The sequence below is a fragment of the Artemia sp. Qi Xiang Cuo genome, chromosome 5 (assembly GCF_049724085.1).
Source record: "Artemia sp. Qi Xiang Cuo chromosome 5, ASM4972408v1, whole genome shotgun sequence".
Taxonomy (NCBI): Eukaryota; Metazoa; Arthropoda; class Branchiopoda; order Anostraca; family Artemiidae; genus Artemia; species Artemia sp. Qi Xiang Cuo.
The window spans coordinates 73,080,635-73,104,173 of record NC_142798.1 but is presented as its reverse complement, the minus strand read 5'-3'; the positions used below and the strand labels follow the sequence as shown (position 1 = coordinate 73,104,173).

General features: G+C 36.4%; 1 protein-coding gene across 2 annotated transcripts in view; it reads right to left on the bottom strand.

Moving 5' to 3' along the window:
* Nucleotides 1-5,393: 5,393 nt before the first annotated feature.
* Nucleotides 5,394-23,539, bottom strand: part of hyd (E3 ubiquitin-protein ligase hyd) — an 83,786-nt gene continuing 65,640 nt past the window's right edge. For both annotated transcript variants that reach the window (XM_089089924.1, XM_089089925.1), the window contains exons 17-24: nucleotides 22,625-23,009; nucleotides 20,879-21,166; nucleotides 16,684-17,042; nucleotides 15,429-15,662; nucleotides 10,787-11,129; nucleotides 9,383-9,818; nucleotides 7,212-7,590; nucleotides 5,394-5,712 (exon numbers count right to left, since the gene is read on the bottom strand). In XM_089089924.1, the coding sequence (XP_088946050.1) occupies nucleotides 5,500-5,712; nucleotides 7,212-7,590; nucleotides 9,383-9,818; nucleotides 10,787-11,129; nucleotides 15,429-15,662; nucleotides 16,684-17,042; nucleotides 20,879-21,166; nucleotides 22,625-23,009 (2,637 nt within the window). In that variant the 3' untranslated portion in view covers nucleotides 5,394-5,499. The remainder of the gene's footprint in view (nucleotides 5,713-7,211; nucleotides 7,591-9,382; nucleotides 9,819-10,786; nucleotides 11,130-15,428; nucleotides 15,663-16,683; nucleotides 17,043-20,878; nucleotides 21,167-22,624; nucleotides 23,010-23,539) is intronic.

Sequence of the window (23,539 nt, the reverse complement as noted above, 5' to 3'; positions counted from 1 at the left end):
GCTTATCAATTACAAAGTTTCGTAAGATATATGGTGTGCTTGTTCCGTGTAAAGCTCTGTATAAAAGAAGCATAATATCAAAAATCTATAATGTATTTGGTGTGCTCCATTTGAGTGCTCAGTCATTTTTTTGGAATGTATCCATTATTTGTGATAAGATGACGCTCCGATCCTTGTTTTTTTTGGTATGGTAAGTTATTACTTGGAATACATCAGTGGGATAAACCGGAAACAGGTTTCTATGTATGGGGTCATAAACCCGATCAAAGCCATTGCGGAACGGAGATTGCAAGATTGTGGGGTCATAGACCCGATCAAAGCCATTGCGGAACGGAGATTGCAGAGGTTGCAAGATCGTGGGGTCATAGACCCAACCAAAGACATCGCAGAATGGATATCGCAAGATAGTGGGGTCATAGACCCAATCAAAGCCATTGCGGAACGGAGATTGTAGGATCGTAGGGTCATAGAGCCGATCAAAGCCACTGCGGAACGGAGATTGCAAGATCGTGGGGTCATAGACCCGACCATAGCCATTGCGGAATGAATATTGCAAGATAGTGGGGTCATAGACCCGACCAAAGCCATAGCGGAACGGAGATTGCAAGAACGTGGGGTTATAGACCTGATCAAAGCCATTGCGGAACGGAGATTGCAAGATCGTGGGGTCATAGACCCGATCTAAGCTATCGCGGAACGGAGATTGCAAGATACTGGGGTCATAGACCCCACTAAAGCGATAGCGAAATGGATATTGCAAGACAGTGGGGTTATAGACCTGATCAAAGCCATTGCGGAGCGGAGATTGCAAGATTGTGGGGTCATAGACCCGATCAAAGCTATCTTGGAACGGAGATTACAGAGCTTGCAAGATCGTGGGGTCAAAGACCCGACCAAAGCAATCGCAGAATGGATATTGCAAGATACTGGAGTCATAGACCCCACCAAAGCCATCGCGAAGTGGATATTGCAAGATAGTGGGGTCATAGACCCGACCAAAGCCATTGCGGAACGGAGATTGCAAGACAGTGGGGTTATAGACCTGATCAAAGCCATTGCGGAACGGAGATTGCAAGATCGTGGGGTCATAGACCCGATCTAAGCTATCGCGGAACGGAGATTACAGAGCTTGCAAGATCGTGGGGTCAAAGACCCGACCAAAGCAATCGCAGAATGGATATTGCAAGATACTGGAGTCATAGACCCCACCAAAGCCATCGCGAAATGGATATTGCCAGACAGTGGGGTTATATACCAGATCAAAGCCATTGCGAAACGGAGATTGTAAGATCGTGGGGTCATAGACCCGACCAAAGCCATCGTGGAAGCGATATTACAAGACAGTGGGGTCATAGCCCCATTCAAAACCATTGCGGAACGGGGATTGCAAGATTGTGGGATCATAGACCTGACCAAAGCCATCGCGGAATGGATATTGCAAGATAGTGGGGTCATAGACCCGATCAAAGGCATTGCGGAATGGAGATTGCAAGATCGTGGGGTCATAGACCCGATCAAAACTATCACGGAATGGAGATTGTAGAGGTTGCAAGATTGTAGGGTAATAAAGACGACCACACAATGCAGAATGGAGATCGTGAAGAGTGTGGGGTCACACACCCAACCAAAGCCATCGCGGAATGGAGATTGTAAGGTACTAGGGTCATAGACCCGATCAAAGCCATTGCAAAACAGATATTGCGGAGATCGTGGGTCTTAGACCAGATCAATACCATCGCGGTACGGAGATTACGATAAGAGAAGTCGTTGGATTCGTCGAATAGCTTGTTCAAAAACCTTTCTGTAATTTGCTACCCGAACATTTTTTTTTGGGGGGGGGGTATTTTGTTTCCTCTTTTTTTCTTTCCTTTTCCTCCATGTTTACACTAAGTGTGTATTATGGGTAATATTTTTTTTTATTTGATTTGGTCAACACAACCACCGTCCTTGTGCCAGAAGGTTATTATCAATATAAAAAAAAATGGTGAGCAATTGCTTTCCGGACAAACACTTCTTTAACATTTTAAAGGTCAGTAATTGAGTTAGGAGAATGTAACTTCCAGAAATTTTCTATGTTTGACATTTGGACTGAATCCTGAAAGTTTACATCACCTGGCTCAACGACTTTTCTTTAAATATAAAAGAAAGTTTGCCCTGGAATCAATTGCTTGCCCTACAGTAGAAAATAAAAATGACAGTTACACAAAATCAAAGAATTTCAATAGTAGAATAAAAATCCCTAAAAAGCAAAGAACTGCTTCCTATGGGGATACCAAATACGTGAATAGGGCCACAGCCTTTTACGATTGCCTAACATCACTGAAAAGCAGCCAAAAACAACAAATCATCCACGAAATAGCGAGGAGTACCATGGTCGTGATTACTAAGTGAAAAAAAAAAAAAAAAAAAAAAAAAAAAAAAAAAAAAAAAACATAATGCGCCGAGCCCAGATTTGTATCAAACAGTTCGTGGCAACGAACTGTAAGTACGGAGCGACCCGGCTCAATGGTAACCGAAACTTTAGAAAACGGGTTTTTGATACCAATAGATACATCAAAAGAATCAGATTTCAATGTTAATTTCAAATCTATAATTTTTATCAAGTTTAGTGCTACCCATCAAAAGTTACGCGCCTGAGAAAATTTGGCTGATTTTCAAAAAAAGGGGGAAAGACACCCTAAAAGTTATAGAACCTTAATGAAAATCACACCATCATATTCAGCGTATCAGAGAACCATACTGTAGAGGTTTCAAGCTCCTATCTACAAAAATATGGATTTTTGCATTTTTTGCCAGAAGAAAGATCACGGATGCGTGTTTATTTGTTTGTTTTTTTTTTTCCCAGGGGTGATCGTATCGACCCAGTGGTCCTAGAATATCGTGGGAGGGCTCTTTGGAACGGAAATTAAAAGTTCTAGTGCCCTTTTTAAGTGACCAAAAAAAATGGAGGGCTACTAGGCCCCCTCCCGCGCTCATTTTTTTCACAAAGTCACCCGATCAAAACTTTGAGATAGCCATTTTGTTCAGCATGGTCGAAAATATGATAAAAATGTCTTTTAGGATGACTTGATCCCCCAAAGTCCCCAGGGGAGGGCTGAAAGTTATGAACTTTACTCAATGTTAACATATAGTATTGGTTATTGGGAAGTATACAGACTTTTTCAGAGGAGATTTTTTCTGGTAGGTGGGGGAAGGAGAGGGTCGGGGGCTATATGGAAGGATCTTTCCATGAAGGAAGTTTTCATGGGGGAAGGGAAATTGACATGAAGGGGGCGCCGGACTTGCCAGCATTATTTATTGGTTATTGGGAAGTATACAACCATTTTCAGGAAGGATTTTTTCTGGATGGGGGGGCTAGAGGAGGGGATTACTCTGGAGAATATGTCCGTGGAGGATGTTTCTTTGGGGTAAGGGACATTTCTATGAAGGGGGCGCCGGATTTCCAAGCATTATTTAAGAAACGATCAGAAGTTAAATAAAAAAAACAAGTTTTTTCAACTGAAATGTAAGAAGGAATATTAGAACTTAAAACGAACAGAAATTATAACGTATTTGAGGGGGTTCTCCCCCAAGTCAATACCTCGCTCTTTACGCTACAGTTTTTTTTAGTGCTTTCAAAAGAGCTATCTATTCTAATTAAACGACCTTTGTGATTCAGGGGTTTGTGATTCAAAATTTTTTTTAACTTTTAACGTAAAGAGCGTGGTATTGACTAAGGGGAGAACCCCTTCATATAAGTAATAACATATACGTAATAAAAAAAACAATAAAAAAACAAGCGATACGGCTCAATAGTAATCGAAACTTTTAAAAACGAAATTTTGATGTCAATAAATGTATCAAAAGAATGTGTTTATAATGCTGATCCTAAATATATAAATTTTATTAAGTTTAGTATTACTCATCAAAGGCTACGAGCCTGAGAAAATTTACTCGATTTTTTAAAGAGGGGGAAACATCCCCTACAAGTAAAAGAATTTTAATGAAAATCACACCGTCAGATTCAGCGTATCAGAAAACCCTATTACATAGGTTTCAAGCTCATATCTGCAAAAATCTGCAACTTTGTATTTTTTGCCAGAAGAAAAATATACGAATATAGAAGTTAGTTACGTAAGTTAATTTGTAAAGACATCCATTTAGCAAAAGAAAAGTAAAATTTTTATGCAAATAAAAGCTGCATTAACTAAAAAACGATCAGAAATTAAATAAAAAAAACAAGTTTTTTAAACTGAAAGTAAGGAGCGACATTAAAACTTAAAACAAACAGAAATTATTCCGTATATAAAAGGGACTGCCCTCTCCCCAATGCATCGCTCTTTATGCTAAAGTTTGACTCTGTCTCACAACTGTATTTTTTAAAACAATAAAAAACTTTAGAGTAAACAGCGAGGCGTTGAGGAGGGGACAGCCCCTTTCATATACGGAATAATTTCTGTTCGTTTTAAGTTTTAATGTCGCTCCTTACTTTCAGTTTAAAAAACTTGTTTTTTTTATTTAATTTTTAATAAGATTAAGTAGAATATAAAAAATAAATACATGAATACATATTATCTAAATAGGTCAAGGAGACACTATCAACCAGCCTATAGAAGTATAGAGGTTTCAGCAGCAAAGCGCCTTACACTATATTTTTCCAAAGAAAGTATAATTATGAAATTGCATACTATTTTTCTCAAAACCATTCAAATCTGGTAATTCATAAGGCATTAAGTGACATATCCGTGTTAGCTTGTCGAAAAAAAAAAGAATTTGAAGAAACATACTGTCTACGTTTATAAGGAATCATCCTCTAGGCCCGGTCTCACCTTTCAATGCCTGTCCAGAGCAACGAAGAAAAGTGAACTTGTTTAAGCTACGTTTAACAGATGAACCATGGTGGACTGGTAATCTAATTGTGACCCAATTATAGACATGGCCCTTCAAATTAGCGGGGGAGGGGATAGAAGTTATTGGAAATAATATTCTTAAAAAAGGGGGGGGGAGACTTCATGCGAGGCTGAAGAACAGAGTGAGCCTCCAGATGAGGCTCCTACTATATGAAATCAATGTAACTACAGTCAGTCACATTAGTTTGAACCAAATTTTTGCGAGGAAACTCCTAAAGAACTGAATCTTTTCTTCTTGGAAACCATTTCTGACCACAATAGTTAGCTTAAGAGCAAATTGGAGCCTAGAAATTATGGCGCGCAAAAGCTATAGTTTTTTTTTTTACAGAAGAAGAGGAGATATAACATCCTCCTTAAATAAGGAGGAGTAGAAAACAGATAAAACATCCTTCAATATTTTTCTCTACAAAGGGTAGAAAAAACAATGCAAGATAAAATCGATTCTACTAAAAAATGTTAATATTACCTACAACTGAAGATCCTATTCTAGAAAGATCATAAACCTTCGGTTGTTTTTTTCTTTATTTCTAGTCATCGCAATAGATAAAAAAAGAGAAAGAAAAAACGACAAACTGCCAATCCTAGAATTTTACTTTTTTAATTCACTAGTTTACACAAAGCCAAAATTTTTCGTGCGTATAGCCAATAATAATTTTGATCGAAGTATAGCACGCGATGAGTACATGGGCACGTAAAGCCTTGATATGCATGTGTTGGCTGTTGGAAGATGACAATCGTCAGCAGGCCGAACTGTTATACTTGGCATTGGTTGAAAGCCTTCTTCGCTTGCTGGCATTGCCGGCGAACCAGTCCAAAAATATACCTACAATAACAAGAGAATTAAAAGCAAATTCAAAAGTGTTAGGCTCTGATAGAATGTGGTAATTTTTATCAATAAAAACAGCCAGGCAAGGTCACTAAAGGAATTCTGGCTCCTATGTCTGACTGAAAGTAAAACACTCCAATCTTTCTAGAATACTATAAAACATCAACAGTAGGGGAATTAGTATTTCAAATCTGATCCGAAGCAGAAGCAAACTTAATATCCACTCACACAGAGACCTTTTTTTTAAAAGATGAGAAATTCGGATACCGAATCGAAATTCAGGTCATATCGGAACCTAACTTAAACATTCAATAGCTACTGGAAGTAATTCCAGTACAATTCAATAGCTAGTAAACAAAGTTTTGATTCAAGAAAGTTATAAATTTAAATTTAACTTCCAATACATAACTATTGCTTTTGTAGTTGATCAAATTCTGCTTCCTATCACTGCGTTTTTCCATTCAGCAACAGCCATCAAGTATTCCCGGTCACACAGTTTTGATTCAAAATAGAAGCGAACCAAATACTCACCCACGCAAAAACATTTGCCTTCTCGACAAGAATTCGGCTACCGAAATAAAATTCACCTTCTATCAAAACCTACCAAAAAAATCTAGTGGCTATAGAAGTAACTGATAAACAAAGAGTTGGCTCAAGAAAGTTGTGACCCCAATTTCGAACACTATACTTTGGCATGTGGCAACAGCGATCAAGTATACCCGGTCGTTCAACTGATATCCAAAACAGAAACGAATCAATTACATATCAGCATGAAGACGTCTTCTTGAAAAGCAATTCGCGAGCCCTAACGAAATTTGACGCCTATCAGAACCTAGCTTAAGTATTAACTACTAGATAAGTATTACATAATAATAATAATTAAGTATTGTTGTAGAACTAGCTCAAGAGGTGCTATAACCTTAATGCTATTTCATTATTCAGTTTTTAACACTCAATGGTCATTGAAGTTAGTTAAATTGCTTTCTTAATGCTCTTTTTTTTGCATTTAGAGACAGTCACCATTGTATATGGCTGTATTTTTTAGCCACCATACAATACCAGCCCCCCTCCCAATCTTAGAATTGTATTTGGACACAACTTCCAACCATTGTGAGCCAAAATTATCCAAGGGTAATAACAGTATACATAACAATTGTTTTCTCTTCCTTTATTATGCTTGTTGTTCGACTGGCAACTATGATTATAATGGTCAATTGGTGTTACCATGGCAAAGAAATCAATAGCTTTTGGCAAAATTTAGCATACAGTTTTAACTTTCTATTTTATAACACATTCCCTGCATTTTCCTATAGTTAAACTGATTTCCAAAGTTCAAGTTTCATTTGGGTCGCATACTATCCGCATAATTGACTGAGAAAAAGAATAATAGCTACTAATAATTAGAGAAAAAGCCAAGCAAATTGAATGACAAAAAAAGGACGAAATAACTTACGGATACAAGATATATTACAAAAAAAAGAAGAACAAATACTTACAAGGTCTTGTCTTTCTCTATTATTCATCTTCTCAACAACAGCCCAGAACCACTTTTTAAATCTGAGAAGTCTTTCCGCAGATTCACCAGATTCATCATTAAACGACGTAAATGAAATTAAGGTTTGAACATCTATGTCACCAACACCATTTAAAAGCAACCTAAAATCTTCTGCCGTAAGGCCATCTAGCGTCGAGCCAGGAATCACGTCTAAAACGCCCGATCGAATTGCATCAAGGGCTTTAGCCTGGGTCTTCACCATACGATACTGGGCATAGCGGCGAACGTAAGAAAATATATTCTGGGAGGTGACAGCTATGTTGCCTCCTCCAGGAACTAATGGATATGAACCTCCTCCTTCTTCTGGACTCAAATCAACGCTATGAAAAAAGTAAGCACTGTAAGAACAATCCTATATTTAGAATAACAAACTAATATGTAACGTTTTACAACCACAAGGCCGTTGGTTACAAAAACAACTCACACACATTCAACAGTATTTCCAACACTCACTCCTCTCACCTCCCCTAAAAGAACCTTCCTCTATTTCTCATTCCCATACATTCAAAATTATTCTCAGCACTCACTCCACTCACCTCCATTAGAAGAATCCTCCTGTATGTCTTATTCCCTTACAGTCAACGTTATTTCCAGCACTCACTCCACTCACCTCCCTTAAAAGAATCTTCCTCTATGTCTCACTCCCATATATTCAACATTATTTCCGTCACTCACTCCTCACCTCCCCTAAAAGAATCTTCCTCTATGTCTCATTCCCATTTTAATTTGTTTTACTATCTTTTTTATTGTCTGAAATCATTTGACCCCGTTACTGAAACGAACAACTCATTAGATTTATATAGCTAAGAAGTGATTTCTCCCTTATATCTTGTGGCAAACCGGGGTCGGGGGGAGGGGAGGGGGGTCCCCCCTTCTGCCCCATAGGAAATTACGCCCCTATATCTAAACCAATAAACTAAATGTAAATAAACAATAGCTAAATATAATAAATACAATAGACATTGTATAACGGTACAAAAGTAAACATATTAAAGCTAAAAAATATTTTCATAAAATTAAAAGATTTGACTAGTTTACGAATGAGAAGTTTATCTTGAGGTTTGGTCTCACGCGCAGGTTACTCTGAGGCACATAAGCATTCATGAAGCAAAACGATATGCATATTGTGACTCGTGTCAAAATCTCTATATCGCAACCATATGAAGCACGTTTGTATTTTAAATATCACTTCTACATAATACGTGGCCTTTGTTTTTCTTCTCTTCACTCTTTGCATTTCAAACACCAACTTGCATTATTTTTTGGAACCTAACAGGGAAAAAAAGCAAAAAATAGGATTCCTGAAAATATACATATTTTAGAAGAAATTAATTACATCAAATAATCTTATATTGAAAAATTAATTTTCCTTTAGATAATTAAGTACCTATTTTACGATATGCATTAAACAACTTCAGGTTTTAGCATAAAGAAACTTAATAAATAATCTATTAATTATTACTAACTAAACTGATCGAAATAGAAAGTATTCAATAAAATTTAACTATATAAAAATAAATTGATTCAACTTAAACCAAAACGATTTATGCCATTGTATTGAAAATAAACAATTTAATGAAATAAGTGCGGTAAAATTTAAAATAATGTAAAGATGCATTGTGTTTTCACAATGATTTTCATCAGGGCTCTGTGATAGAGACGGAGAGAGAAAAAGAAAGAGAAAGGGGAAGGAGGGAGAGAAAGAGGAGACAGGAGCAGCAGGATAAATAGAAAAGGAGGTTATTTTGCAGTATACTTTGTTTTCATCAATTATCTTTGGACATCAATTAATCTTATTAAAAATAAGATTATAAAATAAAGAAAAAAAGTTTTTAAATTAGTATGGGTGATACTAAAAGTTGAAAATTTAAGTGAAAAAGATTATTATCTCACCGAGAGGAGAGGAGATGGGATTAGAAAAAAAATAATTAAAAAAGGAGGGAGGAGGAAAAGAGAGAAGGAGGAAAACCGAGACGCCAAGAGAGAGAAAGAGAAGAGAAACGAGTTTGTACATGGTGTGATATAGTGAACAATATAACAAGTTGAACAAAAATAAGAGAAGCAGCAAAGGTTATAACAAATTTCGAAAACAATGAAGAATAAGAGAATTACCTGAAAGTAAGTCCCAAAGAGGAAATAAGTTCACCATCATGCGTTCCAGAATCATGAAGCATTTTCCTCAAACTCTCGTACATCAATGGATCATAAAAGGCCAAATCATGGAATCGAATAGTGCGGCCTAATACCGCTTTAATTACATGCCTATTTAAGGGCAATGGACATAATTCATTTTGAAGCAGGCAGATACCAATAAGCCTTCCAACATTTCTGAAGGCATTGAGCCTTTCTGGGGAGGCTTTCCCTTGACGTGGGGAATAAAATCCTCGCTTCCCGGGCATAAAAAAGAGGGGAGAGGAATCATCGGTTCTTTCCTCAACTTCATCTGAGAGTTTCTTATAGTAATTGGATAGATTGAAGACGTCTAAATCAAGGGCAGAAACTTCGTTGGAGATTTCACGCACAGGCTCTCTAGTTGTCTGACTTCGACCTACAATAAATCATTTAAATTTTTTAGTAATACAAAGAATAGTCCAAGACAACAAAAATTACATTGGTATTATTGCAGATAAAACTCGAATATTTTTTTTGTTCATTTCATACATGATGGCCGAAATTGGAGCCATTCCTTAAATAATCAACCTGCTCCCCTGCTACATTTCAAAAATACATTTCCTTGGTATTTGCACTAAAATATACATCCCTTTTGGTATTTGAATTGAAAAGTAATAAAAAGTAGAAAATCACCCCACACAGATTAAAAAAAAACTGCCCCCCCCCCCCCGACAACTTTTTTATGAATTGGAGCCACTGGATATGAATTACATAAATGACAAACGAGTTGGCGAAGACCCATAGAAATTATATAAAGCTTGCATATAGGCCTGTTGTTTAATTTTGACACGCCTAATATATAGGGCCAAATTCAGACTTTGAAAACCAAGGCCGCAAACTAAACAGGTACTTAGCCAATTGTTGGCAATTGGGATATACTGTTGAAAATCCAAATGAGCAAGCGGAACCAGGGACACTATTTGAGGGTGGTAAGGGACTATCAGACATATATGTTAAAAAGAATTAAATTTCTATGAAATGTCCTATAGTTTTCAACGTATTCCATAGTTGCCCTGAGGAATCTTCCCAGTCCCTTTATAATATCATGAAACTCCCTCTCGATCCCAAGAATCATCCACTCATATATTTTGTAGCCTTAGTTTATTATTCAGTTATCTCCTAAATCGAGGGAAAAAGGATTTAATTACTAATTTAAACATAATCAAATTATATACGAGAAGCAAAGAATGAAAGGTTTTCAACAAGAAGAAGTTTTTTTCCCATTCTTATTTTTTATTTTCAATCTCCCTTCTTCTTCTAAGAATATTCGTGGGAATTCACGGAGAGTAGTTTCAATCCCACCTCCCAAAGAAATTAACCAACTGGAAAGGAGATTAAACTTACCAGCAAGAATTTCTCCAGCTTCATCTACACGCATCCTCAATCCATCTTCAGATGCCAGAAGCACCAAAATCTGAGGGGTAGGCAACTCCAGGAGCATGCCAGTAATTTTTGCTGCTTGGCTTGGCCTTAAAGCAACAACTCTGTTATACAATTGTTCACCCAGATGACTCATGTGCTCACCTATTGCTTCAGTTGCAGCACTATCGCCAGGTGTAAAGGGTCTTGCGTCTGGATTTAAGGTCCGACGAATTTTGGTTGATGATGATGGCTTTCGAGAAGAATCTGTTCCTGGCCGACCTTTCTTCTTCACGATTCCAAGGCTAGTCTTGGACAATGACCCAACCTGTTTGGAAATCACATGATTAAAAGCATAGTTCCTGAGACAAAATCTGTTCTATAATGAAATTATAAAATGTATCATATTCACAGAGAAAAGAAAAAGATAATTCATAGTTCATAATCTTTCATAGTTTCCGAGAACTGACAGCGGAAAAGGTTAGTATATTTCTAATATTTTCTGTCTTTCAATTCCAAAGCAGGACGTGGACACTTGCTCCGAAAATCAAATTATTAATAACAAAACTATTAGGATGATCTTTAAGGTAATCCCAATTGGCTAATTATACATTTAATCTAACCTAATAAGGTTAACCCTTCGAAAAATGATTCTAAGAAATAATAAAATCCTCCAAATTCTTAGCTCCAAAGAAATCAAAGGAGAAACCGTTAATTTTTATTTTTCTGTTGGAAATCACATTTTGCTGGATATCACATGATTTGTAATCTATCTCTTCAAGCGAAATCAGTTTATTGCGATAATGGTTGCCCGCCGCAAGTTACTATGACCTCAAAAGAAATTAAATTCAAGCAAAATTTTCCCCGGCGGAAAACTCCCCCTCCGCGGAAATTTTCTCCTTGCGTATTAATAACGATCCTGCTTTCAAATTCAAAGTATTTGAAAAATTCTCCCCGAAAATTTCACCTTTCCTCCCCCCCCCAAAAATTCCACCTTTCCTCTCCAAGGAAAATACCGCCTACAATTTCCCCCTGGAAAATTCTCCCCACATGTAAAATTACGATCATATTTCTAAGTTTAAAAGTATTTGATTTAAAATTAGATTAGGATTAATAACTTACCCGTCGGGCGTTCTTGAATAATTAATATTAAGAAAATGTAAATAATGTTAACGAAAATAACTATCAAGCCATTTGTAATGAGGGGTCTCTAACTTCAATCAGCCCGAAAAGTGTTAAAATCTCCTTGGAAGGGGGGGGGGGGGAGCTGTACCTAAACCACCGCAAGAGTAGAATCAACAACTTCTTACGTTTTCTTGGTGATAGGATGAACAGTGTAGCAGTGTATACAGGAAAACCTCACCCACAGATATACACTCGATTTTATATATACTGGTTCCATCACTCCCAATCGCTCCCGTAACAAAGAACTGGTGATTTTATCACACAACAACCACATGCCATGGATAGGGAGAATTGATAGAGAGAATTGGCTTGAATTGACATCAACTAAGAATTGAATTGATAGAGAGAGAGAGAGAGAGAGAGAGAAAGAGAGAGAGAGAGAGAGAGAGAGAGAGAGAGAGAGCGAGAGAGAGAGTTAGAGTTTAAGTGTTTTTTTTTTTTTGAGCTGGAGATAGATTTATAGAGTCTTTGAGTCTGTGAGAGTTTGTGAAAGTATTTAACTGAGAAAAAAAAAGAGAGAATAGAGAGGATTAGAAAAAAAAACAGTGAACAAAATATATAAAAATGATTAGTCATTAAGATTTAGGGAGTTTTTGCAGCTAGAATAGGCAATTAATCTCCAAATCTCCACTGAACAACCAAGAGACAAAAATCAAAAGAGAAAAACAAATTAGAGAGAGAGGGAAACATGATCAAAAACACACAGTAGCACAATCATTGAAATCCTACTAAGCCTTCAAATACATAGATTATGTTAACAAGAAGAAATGAAAACAAAATCAAGATATGTATATTAACTTTTAAATTATTTGTATTTAATATAGCCCCACATTAATATAGCCATTACATAGCCATGCATGTAAAAGGGGAGAAGGGGTAATCAATAAAGTCCTAGTGAAGGTAATTACTGCAAGCAAGGTTACGATGAGTTACTCTAAGAAAACTACAGATGTTTGGTGAATGTTTTATTCAGAGTAGTAGCTCTTCGTTCGATGGTGGCTTTATAATATAGGGATTGACAAACAATAAGCAAACATTCAAAATGTTTAAGGCGGACAATTTTTAGTGGGTGATCCGAGGTTTGCAAAAAGGTGGTCTCAAGGCCTCCCGATTGTCATAGATTTTAATCTATTTTCCCAAGTGTCTTTAGACTCCTTTTAGACACAATGAAGTTGCTTTTGTATATCCCTTTTTGTATACCCCTGTTGCTTTTTGTATACCCCTGTGCATCAGAATGATAAATACTTTATGTTTATTTTTACAACGTAATTCCTCTATTGAAATTGTCACCTTTATTAAATTCTACAGTTTTGCACCGTTTACTTCTGGCGACTTATTTTAAACTGCCTTCTTTTAAAATTTTCCTTTAGCTTATTCCTTTTCCTTTCTGTGTTTACAATATCTCTCGAGTCTTTGATTTGTCTTAAATTTTTCTTTTTTTATTATTTCATTTTTTTCTTCTTTTTTCTTTTTTCATTTTCTCCTTATTTTCACTGATTTCTTGAACAGTTGCCTTCTCATCTTATTTTTGTAACTTATTAAATTAATTCATCAAAATAAATAAAATATGAAACAGGTGCAGTGTACATAGCACAATTTACAGTCTCTACTAAAGTCTTTGAAAATCACAAAATCTACAAAGAACAGTCAGTTTCTTGTCGGGTCGTGGGGCGAGAGAGGTGAGATAAGAAAGTTGTCTTATGGTCTTGTTTTTAATTTCAGATGGTTGAAGCAGTTTCTTCTTGATTAATTATGAGCAAAAGATGCATACATCTTAACAAGTACTAATTCTGTGTGTCTCTTTGGTCCCAGATAAGTAAAGGTAAAAGTATTCCATTTCACTGTCACTTCTTATTTTTCTTTCTTTATTTTTGTTGTTTCTTTTGTTTTCTTTTTTCGTTCTATTTTTGTCAGTACTTGTTTTGCCTTTAATGTACTTAATTGATTAATATTTTAATATATTTAAGTTTTGTTTCGTGATCTTCCTATTTTACAGGCGATAGAGCCTTTGTGGGATCTCTTCGATTTTTTTTTTTTTTTTTTTTTTTTTTTTTTTTTTTTTAAAGAAATGTATCTGTATCTGTTGCCTACTCATATTAATTTTTACTTGTTTTGAGATTGACCCAATTATTCACTGTAATTTCTGTTCCTTTTGGGTTTTATTTATTTATTGATGGTGATTTATGGTGGTTTTGGGCTTGGAAGATGATTTGAATTTATTTCTGCTCATTTTTGGTTTAATTGAGCTCCTTACTTTTCCTTAAAAACTTGTTTTGTATAAAAAGTTTTTTTTAATTAATTTCTGTTCGTTTCTTCTTGACATAGGCTAGTCTTTTTCACGAAAGAAAAATTTGTATATCTCTTTGTTTTTTTTTCTCTAAGAATCCATAGTTTGGCTTGCTATTTGTATGCTGGAGAAACTTTTTCAACAGTTTTTAACCCTGACACAAATAGTATTGCTTAATTTAAGAAATTAAACTAAAAATCTAGAAAGAACAGTCATAGTTTCTTGTCCGTCCATGGGGCGAGATAGGTGAGATAAGAAAGTTGTCTTAAGGGCGTGACTACTGGCCGAAAACAGAGTGTTTTGCAACTAGTCCCTGAAAATTTTCTAGGGGTTTTACGAGACTTTGGGGAACCTATAGGTCTTAGAAAAATTATATTAGGGATTTCTAAGACAAATCTTAGGAGGAGAAGCAACTAAATTTTTGTAATTATATTCAATAATCAAAAATCCTTGAATATATAGGGCACTACAAAACATGCCCAAAAACATTTCTTCTGGAAAAACCTATATTCCTGATCTTCGGGGGGGGGGGGGTATAGATACCCAGAATTGCTCTGATATATTTATGGTCGAAACCAAATGGCATGTTTCACTTTTTCATGGGTTCAGAAGAGAGAATTTTTTTTTTCTAGGTACAAATAAATCCTTTCTGATAAAAATAAAAAACAAAAACAAAAAAGAAACGAACCTGTGGATACCAAGATACCAATACTGGAAATTATTCCGGAGCGTATTCTTTCATATCATTTTTTCCCAAGATATTTACTTTTTTTGTGATATGATATGTAAGTTTTTTTGTTAACTCATTGTCTGTATAGATAGCTGAAAAATAATGGCATTCATCTGCTTTTTAAACTGAAAGACATATTAGACAGTTTAAGAAATAAAAATGTATTTGAGGAGGGGTTATAAAAAAAACGTATAACAAATGTGTTTGTGGATTTTGGTTACGTTTTTACAAGTCTAAAAATTTTTTTGGGAGAGGGGGGGGGGGGGTCAAACCCGGTACCTGGTTTAGATACCAATAATTGCTCTGATACATTTATGTCGGAAACAAAATGACACGTCTCACTTTTTCATAACTTCAGAGGAGACAAAAATTGTGCTGTATTCCTTGGCACAAATAAGATAATTTCAGTAAAAGAGGAAACGAACCTGTGCAGACTCCAATGAAGGAAGGGGCTCATGCGAGAGTAAAGCTTCACAGATAGTTGTATAAAAACTTCTGGCAACTCCAGAGCCTTCACCGGGTTCATCTTTAAATGTTACTTTTACTCGTGATGCAGCCAATGGAGGTTGAGAGGGCGTTGATCGGCGATAATTGTTGTTATATTGTGTGTTCAATTCCTTAAATGTTTGAGACAGCAAAGAATTCCTGTCTCTTTCCAACTGAAAATGAAGACGAACATAAGAATATAAAATGTTAAGAAAGAGAGAGAGGAGAGAGAGAGAGAGAGAGAGAGAGGGGGGGAGAGACTTATTAACTATATTTCGTATCTACAACTTGAGAGAGAGGGAGAGAGAGAGAGGAGAGAGAGAGAGAGAGAGAGACTTATTAATTACATTTCGTATCTACAACAACGTATCTACAAGAGGGAGAGAGAGAGAGAGAGAGAGAGAGAGAGAGAGAGAGAGAGAGAGAGAGAGAGAGAGAGAGAGAGAGAGAGAGAGAGAGAGAGGAGAGACTTATTAACTATGTTTCGTATTTACAACTTGATGAAAATCCCGACATTACTAAAGCTGATCAAAGGTTAGCATTCCAGGAAGCTTTAGACAAAATAAATTCATAATTTGAAATTTAACTCTGTCATCGGACTTCGAAAAATATGTTACTTTTTCATCAATACTTCGGAAAGTCACTTTTATTTTGTGTGTTTTTTAAATAGGATTGACTTCTATAACGTTTGCTTTTTATATTGTCGCAAGGACTTTTTCCTACTTTTTATTCTTCTTATTTGCACTGAGGACGGCTGAGCGGAAATATCGGTCAAAATATTGCCATTCTTCTTTTTTTTTTTCACTGGCTCTTGAATCAATTCGCTTTCGTTGTTGTTCTAAGTTTTCTCGTTTTGCAAAGGAGAGAGGGAGAAAGAAGGATGCAGATATGTGGAGAGAGGAGTGAGTAAGAAAGAGGGGGGAGGACGTAAGAGAGTTTAATAGAACAGTTTGGGAGGAACATACCCTCTCTTGAATTCCTACGGAAGATGTCGTACTTTTCCAGGGAAAAACAACCAAAAAAAAGGATTTGCTCAGGATTTGCAATAAGAAAAGGCCCAACCCCCAAAGCAAGCCAAACCATAGAAATGGAGCAAAATAAAGTCTTATTCAATGCAATAATTTATCTAGAAAACAATAATAAAATAAGGGTTACTAGTGTTAACCCTGTTCATCCACTAGCAATAAATAGTACCTTCAGGAGTTGTATATCCTTCTGCTGAGAATTCCTGATCTTCTCCATGTCCCTTCTAAATCGCGCCTCTTTGACATGGAACCCTCCAAGCTCTGCAATAACAGATCCCGACTCTGCTCCGACATCCTTAACAAACACTCTACCAAAGAGATCCAAAGTCAGTCTCCATCGCCCAAGAAGCATGTCACTTGGAATACTTTTGCCAAAATCAAAGGCCCATACTGGCTTAGGTTTTTGACGTGTTGTCTCAACAGTTACATGAGCACTGACCTCCGGGTTTATTGGAGGGGTACTTGAATGATCATCAGTACCTACATCTGGGAGGAGACTGTTGCTCAATCTTCCACTAGATGTTTCTCCTAAAAGAAAATATGGATTTTAGAAGAAACACATTCACAATAAACACAAGAAATACCTGAAAGACATTCAACTATGAAAACATAGTCGAAAACTAGAAAAATTAATATCCCAAAAGGGCAAAGAAGAAAAAATGGCCATTGAGTAATAGTCAATTTGACTGATTATGGGATGCAATATATTTCTTTTCTCAATGACTATTTCGAATAGAACTACTGATAAATGATTTTTGCCACTTTTACTATGCTGTTCGCTTTATGGGATTAATCGATTTGGCAAAGGAAAGGTCTGTATGCTCTTTCTAAGATTTATCAATGAAACAGGAAAGGCAAATGGAGACCATGGAATCAAATGGGGAGGAAAAACTCTCCTGGACTTAGATTATAATGATGATTTAAGCATCCTAGATGAAAGTGTAAGCAAAATGAATGAACTTTTAGAGGTTTTGCGAGTTCAGGGTGCTAGAATAGGTTTGAAAATGAATGCTAAGAAGACTAAGTCACTGAGGCTAGGAAAAGATGACATTGGGTAACGAAAAGATTGATCAGCTGGGCAGCATCACTTGGCAGCTGGGCAGTTACAGTGATGACAGTGGTAAAATATAGCTCTGAAGCATGGGCGTTCCGAAAAGCAGATGAACATTCGCTAGATGTTTTCCAGAGAAATTGCCTATGGATTGTTCTGGGTTTCCTGCTGGCTGACCGTATTTCAAACAGAAGGCTGCACGAAATATGTGATTCAATTCCGCTTTCTAGGGCTATAATGAAAGAAAGGTTGAGATGGCTAGGACACGTTCTGCGGATCAAGGATGACAGATTGCCGAAGATTGCCCGTTTCGCCCCACCGTCTAGGGCTAAACGGAAAACAGGTCGTTCTCGTCTGGGGGGGGGGGGAGGATGTCATAAAGAAAGATTTAAAGGAAATCGGAACTTCCTGGGAGGGTTTAAACAGGGAAGATTTGAATAAATTGGAATGGAGGAGGAGCGTGCGTAGTTTGTTGGTCTCAGGCGGCTTGGTGCTGCAGTGAGCTGCTAGTAGTAGTAGTACATTGTTTAGGATCTCTATTGCCCCATCTCCCCCAAGGAATGGCCATGATCGCTCCCTCAACACGTTGTATTACAACAAATACATGAGACCCCTAGCCTCGAGATTTATTGGAGGTGTTTTTGAATAATCATCGCCACCTGCATCTGGGAGGGGACTGTTGCTCAATATTCCACAAGGCACTGTCATTAAGGCGTTAAAGTCTCTCACCCCCCCCCCTCCGCAAAAATCCTGAAAATAAATCCAAAAATACATCAAATTTGGCATTTTGATAGTTCTACCTAGGGTTATATCTTTGAGAAGAGGAATATATATATATATATATATATATATATATATATATATATATATATATATATATATATATATATATATATATATATATATATATATATATATATATATATATATATATATATATATATATATATATATATATACATATATATATATATATATATTATAATAATGCAAGTTTGCTAAAATACGTCTCTGGTTGATTGCTCCTTTTTTTTCTTGGTAATTTAGCAAGTAAGCGAAAACGATATTTTTTGAAAGGGAATTTTTTTTTTTAATTCAATTTTATCTTTTTCTTTAAATACAATTTTAAATTACACAATATATATCGAACATACATCAATATATATTTTGCAGGGAAATTCTATCAGGATTAAACTGTAGCTAAAATACTTTATCTCACTTCATACGGACTCCTCACTCCTCCTTACGACAGATAATGACTCAACCTCTGGTTAGGGGCAAAATCATCTCTTTAATAAAATCCCGAATAGAGATGACTAAACAGTGCATTGCGACTAAGATAGATGAATGAGACGCTAAGTATAAATACTGAATACTATAATTATTATTGTTGATTAAAACAAAAACTTTTAAATTACAAAAAAAATTGTACTCTTGACAATACTCATTTCATGTTTCTGCTGAAGACAACCCTTGTCTTCTACAGAAGAAGACAAGGTAGCATCTATTACACTCTTCAGTACACATTTGGCAAAATCACAATTCCACACCGTCTCGTCACCCAATTGAAGTGATATTGCTCCTCCTCCTATGGTTCAAAAACAACCTATTTTGTTCAGACTGTATCCGGGGGGGGGGGGGTACTGGGCTTGAAAAGCCCCCTCCCCCAAAAATGTTTGTCCGACTCGTAAAAACGTAACAAAAACGACTATAAGCAAATCTTTTATGGATTTTTTAGCTTTCGTTTGTATAGCCCCTCAAACGAAAAACCCCTCCTCGCCCCCCCCCCCCGAACAAAAATCCTGGATACGCACTCGACTTCGCCATAATTTTTACTCGTTTTTATACAAAACCGCTGAAAAAAATACATTAAATATATCCAGATCTCAGGTCAGGGCAGTTAGGTCACGAAGGTGGAAGTTTTATTTCCGAATTGAAAATATTTTCGTTTTACAAATTTGTTTCAAACTAGGTTTACCGGCCGACATGTTAGAGACTTGGTTCCAATTTCGATCAAAATAGGGGTAGAAGTTAAAGAGTAAGGCAATTAACGTTTATATTAATTAGTAAATAATAAACTGCAAAACATGAAAGCCAAAAGAAAGGAACCAAATAGTCAACAATCACTAAAAGAGAGAAACAATAAACAAAATTTGAAACAAAGCGGATAGTAATATTAAAGCTCATGCTGTAAATCTGCGGGAGTAACACCAAAGAAGCAAAATACAAAAAAAAGCATACGACATAATTGGTAGCCAAAATGAAGAAGAAAAATGTACATGCGTCAAAAAGTGTAGTGTAATATTTTGTATTTTATATTACATAAAAAACGGCATTGATTTTACAGTCCCTTCCGGCGTTGCTGATCTCCGTTTCATGGCCCTTCAACAAGGAAGTACAATGGGGAATTGGGGGCCAGCCATCCTGTGCTTTCACACATTCTTCCTGTTTACTTTCCCCAGATTTCTCCAGGTTCCCATTCAGAGCTGGGATAACTTTGGCTGAGCTTACACTCACGCCACTGACCCTTGTTCCAAACCAAATAACCAGCAACACCAGGACTCGAACTCCCTCCTCACGGACCAAGGATTTCAAGTCTAGTTGCTAAGAACATTATTTGTGTTAACATTTATATTAATAAAAATAAACATTATTTAATCTGCTTACGTTCTACTTTAAAGCAACAGCGTTCCAGTTAAAGGCCCAAAAAGGATTGGTTTTTCAAACCAGTCCCCTACCCTGGTTTCCATCAAATTAGGTGTGCTAGAAAATGCTTGAAACGCAATTTAAGCAGTGGGGTCATTTGAGGGTGACAAAGGAGGGGGCAATCGCAGCCCCCCCCCCCCCTATATTTTGAAATGCCTTTTCGTATCTTTATTTAAAAAATAGAAAAGGAAATCCGCCATTTTCCCCCAGATTTGTATCAATTTCCATAGATTTTTAAGCATATTTTTTCACATCTTTTTGTTTTTAACAAAGAAAAATATTTGCACACCCCCTTCATTTTTGAGATTTGGCGCCCCAGAGTGTCAGTGAATTTTTTCGATAAACTCGGAGCCCCGTAACGAGTCATTGTCGTATTAAAATTCTTTCTTTTTCTAGAAATCAGTTCACGATAGTCGAAGTGCAAAAGAATAACATAAGTTAAATTCCCCAGACGCACTGAAGTTAAAACTAGCGAATTACGTCCATAATTCATTTTTCTTCTTCTACTTTCTGCAATACTTTTCTTTTTATACAATCCTAACTATTTACATGTTAAAAGCATTCCACAAATAGCCCTTTTCCAAAACTCTTTCGCGTCAATACCGACCTTGTTGAGATTCATTAACAGAGCCAACGTTCACAACTCTGGGAGAATCACTAGAAGGCTGCGCTGACCCGGCCCGGACAATAACACTCTTAACCGGTGGTCTCTCAGCTGAGGCAGGAGGTGTGTTAGTCATCCTTTTTGGGGACACGATGATTGGCGCCCGCGCAGGAGAAACAGTCAGAGCAGAGTTTCCTGCAACCTCGTCAGTCACAAGAGGTGTTGATTGTCTATCAGAAGGAGGATGACTGCTTTCTTCCTCTTTTCTCCTTTCACTCTCACCACTTGAACCTAAACAGTTGGGGAGTTTCTTAGACTATAAATTATTGACTTTTCCATTTAAAAAAATGCAGTTTAATAAAACATAGCAATAGCAACTGAAAAAAAACGTCAAAATTGTGTCCTGTTTATATCTTTGACCTTTGAGGTCCCACAAGAGCCGATGCTTGAGGAGAGGGGGAAGTGTTGGAGAGGAGGTCTGGATTTTTAGGTTTTTCTCGAAAAGAAATTCAACATTTTTCAGAAGAAAATATTTAGCCAATTGTGTAGTCAAACAAATCAAATTTAATCAAATTATTTCCTTTTTTAAAATTAGTTCTGTTTAAATCCTTTCTGGTAGTTCTGTTTTCTTTTTACCGACTAAAATACTTTCTAGCAAGATTACAGCACATTTGAGCAAATTGTTCCAATTAATTATTAAGTTTGAGATATACTATCCCATCAGTTGTCAATACTTGAAATATTAGGTCTATTAATATGACGACTTAGAATCATTAATTTTCTATTTTACTCGCATTTCACTTACTGATAATTCTCCTCATTTTGGTTTATCGCAGTTCCTTATCATGCTATATTATGTTGTTATAAAAACTTAAATCAACAATTCAATTATTTTAAAAAGTATATTATCATTTCAATCATACAAATATTATCATATTATCATATTATATTATCATTTCAATCAATACAAATAATATCCAAAATATATCTTCTGAATACCACAGAAAATTAACAGAAAGACAACACGAACTACATTGTCATTGTCAAATGGCCAAAACACGTATTTTTTTTTTTTTTTTTTTTTTTTTTTTTTTTTTTTTAGTTCATGGAAAGATTTTGTTAACCAGCAAAAATTGGCCACTAACAACTAGAGGCGTAGCTATGGTTTTCAGCATCCAGGACTAAAATCAGCTTTTGCCCTCCCCCACCTCCCATTACTACCAAAATATAAGCAGATCATAACATTGACGAGAAAAAAAAACTCAGTTTGACCCTTACTTGGAATTGAAATGACTGTGGTTACATACCAAAGACATACGCAGAAAGGGGGCCGCAGCCACCCGGTCCAGAAATTATAAGCTTCCCCAGATATCGGGGCACTTTTTCTCAAATTACTGTTTTGTTTTTATTGGCCCCGCTCCCCCAGAAAAAAAAGTGTGCGTATATGCCTGCGATATACTTCATTTATATTTTTAATCTAAACTTGAAAATTACATAAAACGTATCAAAATAAAGAAATAAACAAGGAGTTACCACTATGTTCCGTTCCATCGACGCCTTTGTCAACACTACTCCTTTCTCCTACACCCAGCTCTAATTTTAACTGTAGGTATTATACGATGGCCTACTTTACGTTAATTAGCTTCTGGGACTTAGTACTAAAACCACCATTAACTATTTACTCTCTATTAAAACGAATAAAATAAATTGAAAAACTGCAAATTTACAGTGGCAATTGAGAGCACTAACCTGGATAAGGAGGGGGAGGTCTCGTGGGTGTTCCACCAAAACCATCATCTGCCTTCTCGGCTTCAAACCGAGAAAGTCCCAGTTTAACAGGTGCTGCATCCAAACGAGAGCCACCTGGGTCAATCCAGGCAGTGGCCACTGACTGCACCGGTGTTCCAAACAATTCTTCTCGCCGGCAACCAGGATGGAGAAGCTGCGGCTGCTCAGCTAATGGGAGAGCCTCTATCATTGGGGTTTTTATGGGGTCTTGTGCTGAACAGCCTAAGCAGAGTGTTGACTCAGATCGACGGAAGAAAGCGTGTTTCTTACCACGGTTGTCATCTTCCCGCTCGCTTTCAAAAGCGTGACTGACTTCATCATCTAAATCGGCGTTCTCATTTTCGTCCTAATAAATAAATAGATAAAGGTCAAAGGCAAAAGGTAAAACAGATAAAAGTCAAAGGCATGAATATACACAAGAATACAAAAAAAGAAAAGAAGAAAAAAGAAGAAGTGAAAAATTACAAATTTGTAGTGGCAATTAACAACACTGACCTAGATGGGAGGAGGGGGAGATGTAGGTTGAGGAAATATGTGTCTAAGTGTATATTTTATAAATAGGCTACCCGTGTTAAACGCCTAAAAAAAATTAAGCACGAAAGGAATAAAAAGGAACAGTGACAAACTTGTTTAATTTTGGTCTTGGCAAGGAAAAGTGGTCGGCGTTCTTAATTACATTAGAAGTAGAATAGTAGCCCAGGAAGATCTTTATTGGCACAAAAGTTGACCACAGACGGTTCAAAAAACCAATCAGATCTTTGAAAGGCAGGATTGTTTGTCTCTCCAGAAACAAAAAAAATATGTTTGGCTGCGTCACAAATATAAACCAACAAAAACTAAAGCCCAGTTTTTACCATAGAGCTATAGTGAAGTAAT